The sequence below is a fragment of the Chelonia mydas genome, chromosome 1, assembly GCF_015237465.2.
Source record: "Chelonia mydas isolate rCheMyd1 chromosome 1, rCheMyd1.pri.v2, whole genome shotgun sequence".
Taxonomy (NCBI): domain Eukaryota; kingdom Metazoa; phylum Chordata; order Testudines; family Cheloniidae; genus Chelonia; species Chelonia mydas.
In genome coordinates this window covers 79571295-79588157 of record NC_057849.1, presented here as the reverse complement: position 1 = coordinate 79588157, position 16863 = coordinate 79571295, and the positions used below count along the sequence as shown (strand labels likewise).

The 16863-nt window shown below is 39.7% G+C and overlaps 1 protein-coding gene across 4 annotated transcripts in view; it reads left to right on the top strand.

Annotated features, from left to right (window-relative positions):
* FBXL3 (F-box and leucine rich repeat protein 3) overlaps positions 1-10739 on the top strand; it is a 38358-nt gene extending 27619 nt beyond the window's left edge. For all 4 annotated transcript variants that reach the window (XM_043534184.1, XM_007058165.4, XM_037895445.2 and 1 more), the window contains exons 4-5: positions 960-1131; positions 8388-10739. In XM_043534184.1, coding sequence (XP_043390119.1) covers positions 960-1131; positions 8388-9031 — 816 coding nt within the window. In that variant the 3' untranslated portion in view covers positions 9032-10739. The remainder of the gene's footprint in view (positions 1-959; positions 1132-8387) is intronic.
* The last annotated feature ends 6124 nt before the right edge of the window (positions 10740-16863 follow it).

Genomic DNA, 16863 nt, shown 5'->3' with positions numbered 1-16863 from the left:
CTTTAAGAATCAAAAACAGTTACTAACCTGTTCTGTAACTATTGTACTTCAAGATGTGTTGCACACGTCCATTCCATGACCCACCCTCCTTTCCCTCTCTATCAGTCTCTTATCCAATAAGAAGGAACTGACAAGGACCAAATCCACCCCTTTAGACCATTGGCTGGCAGCATAAGTGTGTCAAGGGTGCATGTGCCGCCTCAGTGGGTACCGCTATGGGAAGAACATATCTGGCTCCAGTACACTGGGTGCACACACACCTGAAGTGGAATGGATTTGTGAAACACATTTCAAAGAACAGTTACAAAACAGGTTTACTCTTTTTTTACACATTTGGAAGACTGCCTTCACAATTATACGGGTGACCTGTGATGCACAGGAGGTCAGACTATATGACCTGGTGTTCCCTTCTGGTCTTAAACTCTGGTATCTTCTTCTTTAAATAATTCTGATTAAATTTCAGACTTGCATTTTTGCTAAACTTAGTCTTTGTATGTAGATAAAGTGTTTAGAACAGATTTTATATATTGCAGTTTTCCTTCATGTCTGAGTCTGGAGAATGTTGCCTTGGAAGTGCACTTTGCAAGTAATCTTCAGAGCTTACTTTTAGGTTTGTGCACTTGTATAGGATATTTTGAATTTTACAGCACTGCATTTTTTGGTCCCAGTTCCTGTTAATGTTGAATATTATCAAGGACCATTCATAGACAAGGATTTATAACAAAAAGCTAAATACTTGATTTAAAAAAAAAAAAAAAAAAGCACACTTGGTCAAATGTTTTACTGTCTAGTTGAAATAAAATGGATGCTGTAATGTTAAATATTGCGATAGATGTTAGTCTACACCTTCCTTTAGGCTATCTATATGTGAAGATGTAAGGAAACATTGGTTTTGAAAATATATTTGGAATGTTTCACATCCCTGTTTCACTGTTACTGTTTTTTTTCCCCTTCTGCAGTCACATTTTATCTCTGCACTGACAGTGGTGTTTGTAAACTCCAAATCCCTCTCTTCACTTAAAATAGATGATACGCCAGTAGATGATCCATCCCTCAAAGTACTAGTGGCTAACAACAGTGATACGCTTAAGCTGTTAAAAATGAGCAGTTGTCCTCATGTTTCTCCTGCAGGTGAGCTGCTTCTGTGTGTGTGTGTGTGTGTGTGTGTGTGTGTGTGTGTGTGTGTGTGTTAAAAAATTTTTTTTCTTTTCTTTTTCTTTTTTTTTCTTTCTTTTTTTTGCGCAGTGTGAACTATCCAGAAATCTTCTGAAAAACTGGGTTTTTTAGGTTTTTTAGCTAGTATTTACAGCCTCTGACATTTTAATACTTGTTCCACTGTCTTTGTTTCATAAGAATATCAAAACTGTATGCCTATGAAACATAGTATTTGACCATCATGGACAAATAGTTTTGGGCGGGGGGGGGGGGCAGGACGAATGAAAATTGATTTAAATTTTTTTTTTAAAAATAAGCAGTATCTGTTTGCTGCTAAAGTTTTAAAGAGTGTGTTGAAGTGCTAAACCAGCTTTTGACAGCAGTATCCTCTTCCACAAGTGCAGAACAAATATTTTGTTTACTCCAGTTTGTTCAGTTCAGTGACTAGTTCATTCAAAGTTAATAACCCTATTAGGAGCTGAAAAAACAAGAAAACTTCTTTTTCTTTTTCCAGTCTAAGAATAAAAATAAGGTGTGAGAGAATGAGATTGACTAATTAATTCTAAAATCTTAAAGGACATGGTGACCAGAAACAATCAGTTCAGTTCATTCACTACAGATGATGCATCCTTTGTTTAATAAATAAGTGTTTATCAAAAATATTTTGCATTTAACTTTTTTCTTTGTGTATCAATCACATAAAAAGTAGTTTCATTTAACCAATACAAATTTAAAATGCTGTTTTAGTGCATTTTTTAAATAAAATTCCAATTTCTATCCAAATAGAGCATGATACAAATAAAAAGTTAATCCTCTAGTAAGTAAGTGGATCATTCACCATTTTCTAACATAAGTAAAAAAATTAAGAATCTATATATGCTATATAATTGCTGAAATAAATGTGCATAGCTATAGTGATCCTCCTGATTACAATAAATTTGGTACTTTTTTTTATTAAGTTTTATATAGTTGCAAATCAGCATGTTTTAATGGCTACCAACTAATGAGAATAAACTTTTATTTAGGAAAATAACAAGTATAAATACACAATAAAATTAAAACCAGTGATTTAAATCAAGGTTTTCTACTTGTTGATTTAAATCAGCTCCACTCTGGAGGGTGATTGATGTGGGGGGGACATGGAGGAATCTTTTAGAAGTCTGAATCCAATTTGATGACTTAAAATGGGTTGACAACTCTCTTGTGCTTCACTGGAAGTAGAATACATTCTCAGGTATTTCAGAATGTGAGTTTCTCCAGAGCAGTTCATTATGACTATGACTTGAATTATGGAGTGCCATGGATAATGAGTGTCTGATTTCCTTGTTCTGAAAGAGCAATTTTATCCTTTACAGTAACTCTTCACTTAAAGTTGTCCTGGTTAACGTTGTTTTGTTGTTACATTGCTGATCAATTGGAGAACACAGAATCATAGAATATCAGGGTTGGAAGGGACCTCAGGAGGTCATCTAGTCCAACCCCCTGCTCAAAGCAGGACCAATCCCCAATTAAATCAGAACATGCTCGTTTAAAGTTGCGTAATGCTCCCTTATAATGTTTGGCAGCCGCCTGCTTTATCCGCTGCTTGCAGAAAGAGCAGCCTGTTGGAGCTAGCTGATCGGGGTTTGGAACTAGGGTGGACCGGCAGCCCCCCTATCCATAGGCACTGACTCTGTGGGAGCATCCACGGGGAAAAATTAGTGGGTGCTCTGCACCCACTGGCAGCCAAGCTCCTCTCACCCCCACTTCACCTCCCAGCACTTCCCGCCACCAAACAGCTGTTTGGCGGTGCTTAGGACTTTCCAGGAGGGACGGGGGAGGAGCGGGGACGTGGTGTGCTCGGGGAGGAGGTGGAGAAGGGGTGGAATGGGGGTGGGGCAAGGGCAGAGCCAGGGGTGGGGATGGGGTTGAGCACCCACTGGGAACAGTGGATTTGGTGCCTATGCCCCTAAGTTCCCTGGGTGGCAGCTGCCCAGCAGGCTGTCAATTGCCGGGCAGCTCACCTGTCCCTCCCCCCACTGCTGTGTGCTGCTCCTGCCCTCTGCCTTGGAGCTGCTCCCTGGAACCTCCTGCTTGCTGTGCAGAGGCGATGGGAACAGGGATGCTAATGTCAGGGTGTCCTGCTCCTGTACCCCATCTCCTGAACCTTATCTCCACAGGGGGGATGACACTTCAGGACTAAGGACTGAGGAAACTTGCTGGCAGCAGTTGCTGTCTCAACTTGCTAATCTACTTAAAAAGGCAATGTACCTTTTGAGTGGAGTCAGCTTAATCAAAGGGGCAATGCACGTCTCTCTCACAGGGTGTATGTCTCTGTCTCTCTCTGCCATGCTGTCTCCCCTCCCTCCATTCATGCTGCCTTGTAGAGTGTGAGGCTACATTAACAACAATGGGATAACCCTTGAGGGCCCAGCTGAGTGCTAGTTCATCATTTAGCAGTAAGGCATTCCCTGGGAAATATCCCACCCTCTGACTTCACCACCTCAACCAAGGTTCACAATCACTGTTGCTGAGTACAATATTAAATTGATTGTTTTAAAACTTATTTTGTGTGTGTGTGTGTGTGTGTGTAAGTATGTATAGTCTTCTGTCTGGTGAAAAACATTTCCCTGGAACCTATTTACATTGATTCGTATGGGGAAATTGGATTCACTTAACAGTGGTTCGCTTAAAGTAGCATTTTTCAGGAACATAACTACAACATTAAACGAGGAGTTACTGTACTTGAATTGAAAACAAGAAAATAGACACCCAATATCAAAGGGGTGAAGGACCTGGGCTGTACAACACATCTTCTGTCACTGACAGTTCTACTTCTCTAACACAGAAGGTTCTGCTGCAAGGGTGAAGCTAGTTTGTGTAGTAGACAGAGCATTCTCAAGCTGCTTCAAGACCGCAGAACTTTCTCCTGCAGGAACTAAGAACTACCTTAAATTTCACTACTTTCTATTCCAAAAACAATGCATGATTTAAGCTTGCTTTCACAAATAACAGCACATCTGCTTAAAAATGACATACATTTTCCCAGAGGAAAAGAAAATAGCAGGAACCAAACATGACATGCTATTCATTTTCTTTAATTTATCTTTGGAAGGTAGTTGGACACTAGGGTGATACATATAATGTAAAAGCCTGAATGAAACAGTAATTTTAATAATTACATATAAAATTTAGCAGCACAATGCTGACTAAAGATGTAAGGAAAACAGGATAGTCCACCCAGAATGACCAGAAGTCACAATCTAATAAATTTACTTGGTGGTATTTGGATGTGTAGCTTTGCACAAATAAGGGTGTATATTGTTTTAACATGGAGAAATCTGTGGAGTGCTAGTATCTTTAAAATTTTTTAATCACAATTACTTTCAAGAAGACCTTGACTTGTACACTATATCATAGCACTAAAATAACTCAGTTTTTCTTCCCTTTCCTCCCCTCCCCCCGGTTTACTGCTTAAGCATGGTAAAGTTTGTAATAGTTGGTATTTGACAATACTTTGCTTTCATGAACAGAAAATCATCTTCTGTTTGTTTATATTCTGATGGCCTGGTTTAAATGTAAAGATTTTTAGGTGGAAAATGGCATTTTTAAGAAATAGAGCAAAACTACTGTTGCCCTTTTGTGAGGTGGTAGAATGGAGCAGAATGAAACAGTGACAAAACAATGGACTATGCTAAGCAACTGGGAAAAGCACTCAGCTGAGGTCTGGTGTGCCTGGCTAGAGAGAACAGAGAGTGGAACAGACTGGAAATAAGCTAGCATGTAAACAGTTGAGCTTCAATGTTATGTTGAAGCTCCAAAGCAAGGAAACTACAATAGAAGCAAGAATATCTGGAAGAAAATAAGGAAATTTTGAGTACTCCGGCTTACCACTTTTTTGTGTGATTGGTTGGGGTGTTTGGGGGTTTTTTTTGTTTTTTTGCATGGAAGTATTCCACTTACCAGATTGCTATAAACTGTTGAAAAACTTGAATTCATAGAATCATAGAATATCAGGATTGGAAGGGACCTCAGGAGGTCATCTAGTCCAACCCCCTGCTCAAAGCAGGACCAATCCCCAACTAAATCATCCCAGCCAGGGCTTTGTCAAGCCTGACCTTAAAAACCTCTAAGGAAAATCCACCACCTCCCTAGGTAACCCCTTCCAGTGCTTCACCACCTCCTAGTGAAAAAGCTTTTCCTAATATCCAACCTAAACCTCCCCCACTGCAATTTGAGACCATTACTCCTTGTTCTGTCATCTGCTACCACTGAGAACAGTCTAGAGCCATCCTCTTCGGACCCTCTTTCAGGTAATTGAAAGCAGCTATCAAATCCCCCCTCATTCTTCTCTTCCGCAGACTAAACAATCCTAGTTCCCTCAGCCTCTCCTCATAAGTCATGTGCTCCAGCCCCCTAATCATTTTTGTTGCCCTCTGCTGGACTCTTTCCAATTTTTCCACATCCTTCTTATAGTGTGGGGTCCAAAACTGGACAATGTACTCCAGATGAGACCTCACCAATGCTGAATAGAGGGGAATGATCACGTCCCTCGATCTGCTGGCAATGATCCTACTTGTACAGCCCCAAATGCCGTTATTCTTTTTGGCAACAAGAGCGTTGTTCACAATTCACAGTGCCTAAATCCTTTTGAGCATTCAATCCTAAGTGACTTGCTTAGAGTCGTATAGGATGTTTGTGGAGGAATAGGAATCTCCTACATTGCAGGCTAGTGCTCTAGCCACTGGACATTCCTTCCTCTCTGATTTATTATGGAGGCACCAGTCACAGCTCTTTGGTTGAGTTCTGCAGTTTATATTGTTTGAATTACAGTGAGTCTCTGACCATCATAGTTACCAGTCATCTAGAGTTTTTATTATGATCTTCATATTTTCCTTTCAAAAATAATACTTCAGAAGGGATTACATTTCACTGAGTGCTGTTTTAGGAAACAGTTTCCTTTTTAACAACAATATGAACATTTGTAATGTTACCATGAACAATTCTTACTCCCAAGTCTTGCAGTATCTCTGTATGTATCACTTTGGTTTTTCCATAGGGTTACTGGGGAAGAGGGCATCTCTGACCCCTCTATTTCAGTGTGTAAATTACTGAATCCAAGATTATGATGTAATTTAAGTTTTTGGGTTTCTTTACTTTGTACTCCAATCCTTATGAAGTTGAAGAATTTCACTCAAGTTTAATCTTAAAATTAATTTTGAGAATAAAGACAATGTTCATATTTGCATTATTTTTTACAAGAAATTAAATAGAAAAAACACTTTAGTTATGCAACAGAGAATTCAATGGTAAGACATTGAAATGAATTTAACGGGTATACACTAAATGCAGCATTAAAGTGACAGATTAGAGAATATTATTGATATAATGAAAACTGGTTTACATTTAATATTTCTGATCCTGAGGTAGAAAACACTTAAGTGTTTGTAGTTTTGTTGAAGAAATCATTACATTTTTAAGATCAATGTTTTGAGTAAGTAGAGCTTAAGTGAAAATTCTTTAGAGGTTTGATATATATATATATATATAATTTTTCAATTATTTCAAAGTTGTAGCTTAATTTTTCAGCTAAAATTTTCAGTTCTGAATCAAATGTTTGTTTTCTGTAGATAAACAAAATTGGACCATACCCAGCCTAAATTTTAGGCTGAATTCTGCAGCATGCAAAACCCAGAAGGCTGTATATAGTAGGAGTTTAAAAAAACCCAACCCTTTCCAACTGTAGTAGTTTTAAATTTACCATAGAATGGGACTGCAAATACAAAATATAGGGAATATCTCATATATCATGGGGTGGTGGTAAAGATGTTGTGTGTTTTTTTGTTTGGTTTTTTTATTGGCACTGTCTGCATGTTACTTAACCACTAGGCAACGTGGCTGCTTTACAGGAAGAAGTGAGCACTCTGCAGGGCCAAAAAAAAACCCACCAAAAAACTCCACAGTGAAACAGCCACTCTGGAAGTTGCTGGCTCCAATTTTCAGTTGCCTCCTTTCTACACTGCTACACTTATTCAGGCTTGGAAGGGCTGTAGTAATGTCGTTAGTGGACAGAGTGTGAAACAGGCTGTTAGGTGAATTTTTTTTTTTTTCCCTTCCAGTGTAAGACACCTAACTCTTCACTAGGAACTTGATACTCTCACCCCAAATCTTGCAGAAAGCAGACTTCATGTCTCCTAATTGTTTTTCTAAAGCTGGTTGTGAGCTCCATATTTTCATTGTTTTTGTTTAGGAAACTATTCCAAAACACTCCGGTGATTGCTGGAGGTGAAAGGAAAGCCCTGGCTGGGATGATTTAATTGGGGATCGGTCCTGCTTTGAGCAGGGGGTTAGACTAGATGACCTCCTGAGGTCCCTTCCAACCCTGATATTGTACGATTCTATGATTCTTCAGCTAACAAGCTCCCGTTACCTGGCTGACAACTGTAAACTAATAGGGAGAATTGTTTTTCTACTGTCATGTTGATGTCTTTAAAATTCTTTCCTGGTTAACATCTGTCTACCTGGAAAATTCTTTCTTTTCCCCCCACCTCCACTGAGGGCATTAGGGGTGAGTACATTGACCTCAGTGCTTCCTCCACCCTCCTTCCCACTAACAACATACAGCAATTTGGCAGGACAAAGTCAAACTCCATGTAGAAATGTGTTACTACTTGAAATGTCAGAGGCCAGGGAGAAGTGCAGTAGTCACTTCAGAGCACATGTTATGCAGCCGTGGATGACCTTTATTCTTGATAATCCATCTGTTCTCACTGTACCTTTTTCTTATACTTGAAATTTTGACACTTCATAGAACAAACATCAGTGCATAATATGAATACTTTGGACACTGAAATTGCATGCTACGACAAAACATACAACTTGGTGTAGTAAAGAATGATTTGCAAGTGTAAAAGAAAACAAATGTTCAGTCACTAGTGCATATATGCCTTACTGTGTATGTACAGAGAATACATTATAGTACAGTCATGAAAAGGTCTTAAGGCAGGAGTTTGAGATTAATGAATTATTGACAAGGATGCTTATCAGCATCCTATCGAAGATAATTTTATTTCAGTGTCTGTAACTCATAATATAGATATTCTAGGTTACTCTGGATTTTGCACTTCAGAACTCCTGCTTCTGTTTGACATGCAAAAGCTAATTTTTGTTTGAGGTTAAATTCAAGAAAACTCACTTTGATTTATAAGACATTTTCCATGAAAACAAATTAACACTTCAATGTTCTTTTCAAGGTATCCTTTGTGTGGCTGACCACTGTCATGGTTTACGTGAGTTGGCATTGAACTACCATCTCTTGAGTGATGAGCTTCTGCTTGCTTTGTCTTCTGAGAAACACGTCAGATTAGAACATTTGCGCATTGATGTAGTCAGTGAGAATCCTGGACAGACTCACTTCCACACAATTCAGAAGAGCAGCTGGGATGCTTTCATCAAGCATTCTCCCAAAGTAAACTTAGTCATGTACTTTTTCTTATATGAAGAGGAGTTTGACCCATTCTTTCGTTATGAAACCCCTGTCACCCACCTTTACTTTGGGAGGTCAGTAAGCAAAGATGTACTTGGTCGTGTTGGAATGACATGTCCTCGATTAGTTGAACTGGTTGTGTGTGCCAATGGATTACGGCCACTAGATGAAGAGCTCATTCGTATTGCAGAACGCTGTAAGAATCTGTCAGCTGTTGGCCTAGGGGAATGCGAAGTCTCGTGCAGTGCCTTTGTGGAGTTCGTGAAGATGTGTGGTGGCCGCCTCTCTCAGCTGTCTATAATGGAGGAAGTCTTGATTCCTGATCAGAAGTACAGCTTGGAGCAGATTCATTGGGAAGTGTCAAAGCATCTTGGTAGAGTCTGGTTCCCAGACATGATGCCCACATGGTAAAGTCCTTAAAGACTTCAGGGCATGTGAAATAGCACCTTAAATTTGAGAATACCATATTGCAACTTATCACAAGCTTATTTAATATTATTTTTATTGTAATGTCACTACTTTGATTAGTAAATGGATGTCATATTTAGCACTAATTTCTAAAATCCACATTTTCTATGCTTAAATCTGGATATTCCAGAAACCTTTCATCCTAATAAAATTAGTCTGTTTTAGGTTTTCTCACTTTGCCATTGACAGTGACCCTAAATTTATGTAAATAATAAAATTTGAAAAGATAGACATATTTAAAAGTTGTGGTTGCAAAATATTAGCTATGAATTAAAATATTTTATCCCTGTTACTTTGATATAAATATTAATAGTGAACATGACTGATTTGTATTGACTTACAAAGGGAGATGAGATTGAATGCTTTTACTGCAGACTATAGCAGTTACCTAGTGTTTAAATGAAATGAACTGCCTGAACTACAGAATTTTAAGATTACATGGAGCATTTAGTAGGCTATGAAACTCATACATTACATAGTAGTAAATTAAGAGGTAAGACAACAGAAATATTGTTTAGACACTTTAAAAATATTAAATTTGCTACTCATTTAATTTCTGATTAGTAATTTGCACAGGATATATTTTATAGATTTAATAATGAGGGTTACCAAAAGCTTTTTTTCCTCTATGCATTTTTTAATGTAAACTTGACATTTTAGGGTCTTCAGGGTCATTTCTAAACTTGTTTTAAAATATTAATTATAGCTCAGAAAGCTGAAGCATTCTGGAAGAAATTGTAGATATACTATATTTTGACTGGTTGGAATTGACAGGCTTTTCTCAAAAGTTAATCAAATGCTGCAAGACTGGTTTTATCTGGAATACTGCATTATTTCTAGGTAAGTGGAAGCTAAAAATATGCAGAGAAATGTTGAATGTAATAATGGCTGTTTAAGTAAAGATAATAGAGCAGAGTGAACACTGAATTTTAAAAGGAGTCTAACGAGCCATTTGACCAAAAAAACCATCTTGGAAGAACCATTAACTGCTTACAAATTTAAGAGAAAAATGGCTTTGTAACTAAACTGCCTAAACTATATAAATTGCTATTCAGAAATGTTTATATATGAAGTGATGTTTGATAGCTGTCCATTTTTTGTATTCCTTTATTTCAGCTAGTTTCAGATCATTTCATATTTAAAACTCAGAGAATCAAACCTGTGTGAAATAGAGCAATATGCAGAAATTAGATGTACAATTTCACAAAAGTATGGTTTATAAATTGTTTTGATCAAAGAAAATGTTAGCCTACAGTGAACTTTGCTGGTGGCATGCTTTCCATTTTTGGGTTCTACAGTTCTTGTAATAAATTAAGTAGATTTTGTTTACTTCTAATGTTCATTGTGCTCCAAATGTATAGTTTGAGGATAAACTGTAAAATTTATAATATGGGCATATTTAACTTTATAATGTTTTTGAGCAAGCATTACTCAGTGGACTGACATCTTAACAGTAAAGCTATATGTTTTTTTGTAGAAGTTTGTCATTAAGAATCATACTATTGAGTGGGCGATTTTTTTTTGTATTAGAATTTGTTAAAATATAGCACTAAAATTGCTTTTATCTGTACAAAGGTGTCAATATACTTAGTCTTTGTAAAAGAAAAATGTTAAGTTTGGTGTTTTAATACATGATATTTCTTTGCCTTTATTTTTGTAAATGGTCTTTGACACTGTACTTCAAATGGTCACAGGCTGAGTGGTGATACTATAATGCCATTACAAGATTTTTCTAGGGAATAATTACTAGTGATTACTTCAAGCATGCATGTGGCAGAATCTCTTCTAGTAATATGACTAAAGCCTTGTGTGGAGAGGTGAGCAATGCAGGAGTAGGGCCAAATCCCGCTGATATTGTATGACTATGGTAAGCAGTATTGGCCACTACTTATTGCATTGGCTGAGAATACCTGTGTGCGGGAAAATTGGCTGAGAATACCTGTGTGCGGAAAGTAAAGCAGTTAACTTACACCCCCGTCACCTCAAATTGTTGCTCATCACTAGGAATTTCATCCATTTGAGTGCCATCATTCTGCTTCATATATGCTGTTGACTATTGGATCCCGAGGAGAAAAGATGCAAGTAAAGGGAGGCGCCATAAGTATAATTAAAAGTTAATTGCCCCCAAGCTGAGTTAATTTTTCATCCTATGCAATTGTAAAGAGAAGTGTGAAATACAGGTGTGTTTTTTTTTTTTAAATGAAAGTGGGTAAAACAATACATACAAAAACTACACCAGGTGGTGTCCATCTCAATCAAAATCAAACAGTATTGATTAAAAATGATGAATAGTATTGTAATAGTATCAACCTTTAAAGCAGTGTTGGTCAGAAAAGGGAAACATTTTGAAGTAGACAAGGCCTTCCACTTTCGATGGAAAATGTTCAGCCCCCAGTCAAAGTGGTGACAAAGCATTCTCAGTTTCAGGGAGCCAGATGTGGCTCAGATGTTTAGAGAGGATCAGGCACATCAGTCTGGTTGTCTTCACTAAAACTTTCATTTTCAAAATGGTCTCTCCCCCCCCCCCCCCCTTAAGAATGAAACTCACATATTTACCTACACTTCTACCCCAAAAACACACCCAGCCAAAACAAACCTGAAACATCCACTCATTTAAAAACAAAAAACACCCTCCCTCAAAGGGAATAGGGCTTGTCTCCCATGAAGTCCACTGGGAATGTCACTGTTGATTTTATATAGAAGATGTTTATAATCTGGTTTAAGCAATATTGAGGCTCATTTTCTGCTACTCTCAAAGAGTATGTGAATACTTTTACATTTTGTAGGAGTTGACTTAAATGTTTCAAACATTTTGTTAAATTTACAAACAAGTTGAATATAACTTCAAACTGAACTTTCAGCATATACTCAAATGCTAGCATATTAAGTAATATAATAGGTTAATTTGTAGTAACACTAAAATGTCTCTTACGTTGTCATATCAATATTATCTGTAACTCCTGCTGAGAAAACGGCATACTTGAATGTTTTGGACATGTTAGCTAAATCCATCAACTCCATTTACTTCACTGGAATTAACAGCATTAAATTTGCCCTCTTTGTATTTTCGATAGGTCTAGTTAATGAAGCAAAGTTTTGGTCATTTTTGGACTGTATCTCAGTAAACCAATCCGAGTCTCTCAATGCTCTAGATGACCAAGAGTGTTACTAATGCTACTGTCTTCTAAAATTAGAGTGCTTTTGCTAACAAAAGTTTTTGGAAAACTGAAGTAGTTCAAGCAGTAATTTAGGTAAATAGAACAGACTAACTTTCATTCTCACAGTATAGCAAAAATTCTAATATGCTGTTTGTCTACTGCAGAAGCTGATGATGCTTGCCTCTTGATTACTGGGGACAGGAAGTCAAAAGCTTTTGTATCTCCTTTTCCTGTACCCTTGTTATATTCTAGGATCCTTTGATGGAATTTCGTTTGACAAGCTCCATTTTCTTTCCTTGTGGCTTTTAGTAGAAAAACAATTACTTTTCACTTCTGCTTGACTCTGCTTTACGGGGGAAGAATAGTAGACAGCAACACTGTCTCTATCATGTAATGGAAGCAGCTAGGCTTCTACTTGACGCTACCAACTAGCCTGAGGAGAATTTGTGGTCTAAAATCTTCAATTTGTGAGCGGGCTGATACTGTACTTTGTCTGTCTGTTTTTTTTTTTGTCCCCTTCCATTCAGAGGCAAATCAGATGTCAGTCTTTGGCAATCTCTGAGCGTTCTGAGTAAGTCACAGGATAGTTCCTTATTTGTAATGAGGTTCACTGGGTTCCTGCTTTACATAGCTTTGGAGATAGACCACACATGTGAGTCCCTGACAGGGGAGGTGTAGTCTACTTCCATGCTCCAGGAATGCAGGTCAACTCATATTCATGGAGTGCAGCATGGGGGAGAAGGCTGTGAAGAAAGAGGTAGACAAACTGTCTTGCACCTGCCTACTGGATGAGTACCTGTTTTGTGAGAGGCCTAGCCTCAGATCCTGCTGGCTGATGTGGAGCAGGGCTTTGAACCCACATCTCCACCACCCCCCTAACTTCTAGGCTATGAAACCATTCTACTTCTATATAAATTAAATAGTCATTAGGCCAGAAAGAGCTCAGGGGCTAGGGTTCTGATATGGGAGACACATGCTAGAATTTCCCATAGTCCAGGGCTTGGGGCACTTCCCTGAGAAGTGGGAGATGCAGGTTCAAATTCCTGCTCCATGTTTTCCAGAGCGGGATTTGAACCCACAGTAGGTAGGTGCTCTCACTGCTGACCTAAAGGCTATAAGGGAGCAGCACTTCCTTGGGCTTTTTTGTGAGAAGAAAGGCCTTTGGAGCTTAGAGAGGGTTCACAGCTGTGCATCCTGAGCAGAGCTAGTACTGAAGTGTGCCTTTTGAGGGAGTGTGGGTTGGCCAGTGTTCTCAACGACTGGCCTGAGGAACAGAGCTGGTCCCTGAGATTTCCCTGATGCAGTTTAGGAAGGTAGGAAGCTGGTCCCTGGTATCAAAAAGGTTGAGAAATACTGGGTTAGGCCACACACCTCTCCTTAACATTTCCAGGCTAGTTTAGGTGAATATATTTACTGCATAGCATGGAAAGATCAAAGCGTTCATCATCTGGTATTGAACAGAGAAGCCTTCAAGCTTCCATTTGTAGTAGTTATCTCAGAGATATACAAGTCAAAAAACACACTTCCATCTTTCAGAGTAAGAGCTCACCCGCTCAGTTATTATAATGTCATGGGCAGAAAAAACTCTCTCATACAAAGTAGTCACCTGCTCAGCCAATCATTTTCTGATGCTGCCTTTGGTAGATGGGTGCTCCCCAGTACAGCATCCTGCTAACTACCCTATTTCACCATTGTACATAGCAGTGTCCCCCTTGGGGAACATACTAGTATGAAAATCCCAATGGCATGGAATTCTGGCCCTCATGAAAATTTTATATATTTCTTATTAAAAATTTAGGTTCTTGAAATACAGATCTACAGATCCACCCTGTGCTGAATAGGCTATTCTGTGGGGGAAAGATATGAGATGAGTTACTGGCACTCAAAGTTTGTTCATTATATTCCATGCTCTTTAGAAGGATTGGTCTGTTAGTCTTAATGTTCACTTTCATTACTGAGGCTTGGTTTACACAACAAAGTAGGTCAATGTTAGTCACCTTGTGTAGCCCTATTGGTACATGTTTCTAGACATAAATTTGTCTCCTGCTGACATAAGCCTCCTGTTACGGCGATGCAGTAACACCACCTTTCTGAACAGCATGCTGCTGTGGTTGACCTATGGAAGTCAACACACTGTGAATGTATATACTGCACAACCTGTATTGACTCTAACAGCAGTTGATGCATACTGGCCCATTCCCTGTAACACCGCTTGCTCACATCACAGTTGTAAACTCCATGGGTCACAGAGACCCAAAATGACCCCATTGCCCCTCTTTTAAAACCCAGTATTTTTGAAGTGCCTTTTCCTGATTGCCCGCTTTGGCAAGTACACCCATCAGTTCTCCCTTGTGTGCAACTCTCTCACCAACCACACCAGCTTGACACATTCCTGCCTGGAGTAGACAGGCGCTATCAGCTTTCCTGGACCTGTAGGGAGAAAAGTCTGCCAGGCTAGCCATAGAAATGTGGACATCTGCAAAAAGATTGCATAGGGGATGCAGGAAAAGGCGTACTAGGGAGCAGCAGCAGTGCCACATGAAAACAAAGGAATGGTGGCAGGCATGTGGCAAGGGCAGGAAGTCCACCAAGCACTCTGGTGCTGAGCTGCAGACTTTGTGTCTACAAAGAGCTGCACACTAGAGACCCTAAAAGCACCCCACAAAACACTATGGACATCTTGCAGGAGCCCAAGCCAGAGATCCTTGCCATGGTCAGTGAGCGGGAAACACACCTGGGCGAGGGGGGGTGGTCCAGCCATATCAGGAGCCATGATCAGTTCAAGTCCCACGGCAGTCTAGCTCGTCTGACTAGCCGAACACTGATGAGCCTGCTGAAGGGGAAGTGTGTACATATATTTTCCCTTACCATGTTTAAATTTAAAGATGGTGCCCATCTCATCCCCAAGCTGCCATGACACACAAATTGACTTTTCAGTGTTTTACTTGTTCAACAAACAGGGGTAGAGTTATCTGCGTTTCACTTCCCCTGTCACATTTGGTGAGGGTGGCCATGTGAAGTACTTTATTTATGCACAGCGGGACATCCTCGTATTCTCTTGAGAGCTCTTGATGAAACTTTCACAGAGCTACTTTGCAATTCTTTCTCAAAAATGTATAGGGATGGCTTCCTTGTTTCTTCCTCCATGGTAGGACATGCCCCTATGTGAAAAGTTTGAGTGGAACCATTGCAGTAAACCTATTTTTTGCAATTTGTTTTTATCAAATCGATACATTTGTAGTTTTTTAAAAATAAAATATCCGTTCACAACACATTGTATAACGCATAGTACTAGTCAAAGCACCCATTACTTGTAATGGTAGAGCACCACAGAGCCCATAGGTTAAAAAAAATCATATTTATAAATGTACAGCAAGCCCTACACAATTCCTAGCAGTAGCAAAAGCTTCAGACACAGAGAACAATTCCGCACAGAACACTACTGTGGCTGCCCACTGAAGTGTTCTTTCAAAGCCTTCCTCAACTACTTTGTTGAGCTCTTGTAATGACCCTTGTGTCTGGCGGCTCAAACTCAGTGGACAGTCACTGTGTGTCTGCTGCCCACGCCAGTGGCAGCTTCTGTCCCTTTGGGGCTACACAGCAGCAACACACCTGGGGCTGGCCTGCGCTAGCCAACTCAGTCTCACAGGGCTCAGACTGTGGGGCTGTTTCAGTGCTGCATAGAGTCCGGCGGCTGAGCTGGGGCCCAGACTACGACCCTACAGCAATGAAACAGCCCTGCAGTCCCAATGCGAGTCGGCTGGCACAGGCCAGCCACGGTTTTTCTTTGCTGCTTAATCATACCCTTTGTCTCACAGCTATTATGCAAGCAACAAGAGGCAGCTCTAACCATTGGGATATTTTTCTCACTGAGATCCAATCTAGTGAGTAAACACTGCCAGGGTCCCTTCAGTCTACCAAAAGCCCAGTCAGACTGCACCCACTGAGGCAGTAGTTGACTCTTTCTTTGGTGCTGTCAATGGTGGCCATGAGCCAGGAGAGCAAAGGGTAGGGTGGGGCTCCCAGAGTTATTGGCATTTCATTATCACCAATAGTAATCTGCCAGTTGGGAAAGAATGTCTGAACAGTTCTGTGTTCTTAAAGATGTGAGCATCATGCACCTTCCATGACCAGCCCATATTGATATCACTGAAGCATCCCCCGTGATCCATAAATGTTTGCATAACCACAGAAAAGTAGTCCTTTCTGTTGATGTACTCTGCTGCAAGAAGGGTTGGTGCCAAAATAGGGATGTCCACACCATCTATCAACCCACTGCAGTTCAGGAACCACCTTGCTGTGTAACAGGAGATGATTGATGGCCCTACAGATGTGCATTGGATTTTCCAATTCAAAATGATAGCCCACTGATGGGTAGCAAGCCAGCATTAAAAGCTTCCAGAGCGCGATCGCCCTGCACTTCTCAACTACCAGAGTGCAGCTCTGATTTGAATGTCCCTTCGCTGCAGGACTTGGGATTGCTCAGGCCACAGCGGCAGGAACATCTGCAGCCACTGCTCATTGTCCCAAACCTGCATTATGATACAATCCCACAAGTCAGTGCTCATTTCTTGGGTCCAGATGCAGTGCTCCATCATCCACAACTACTACATGTAT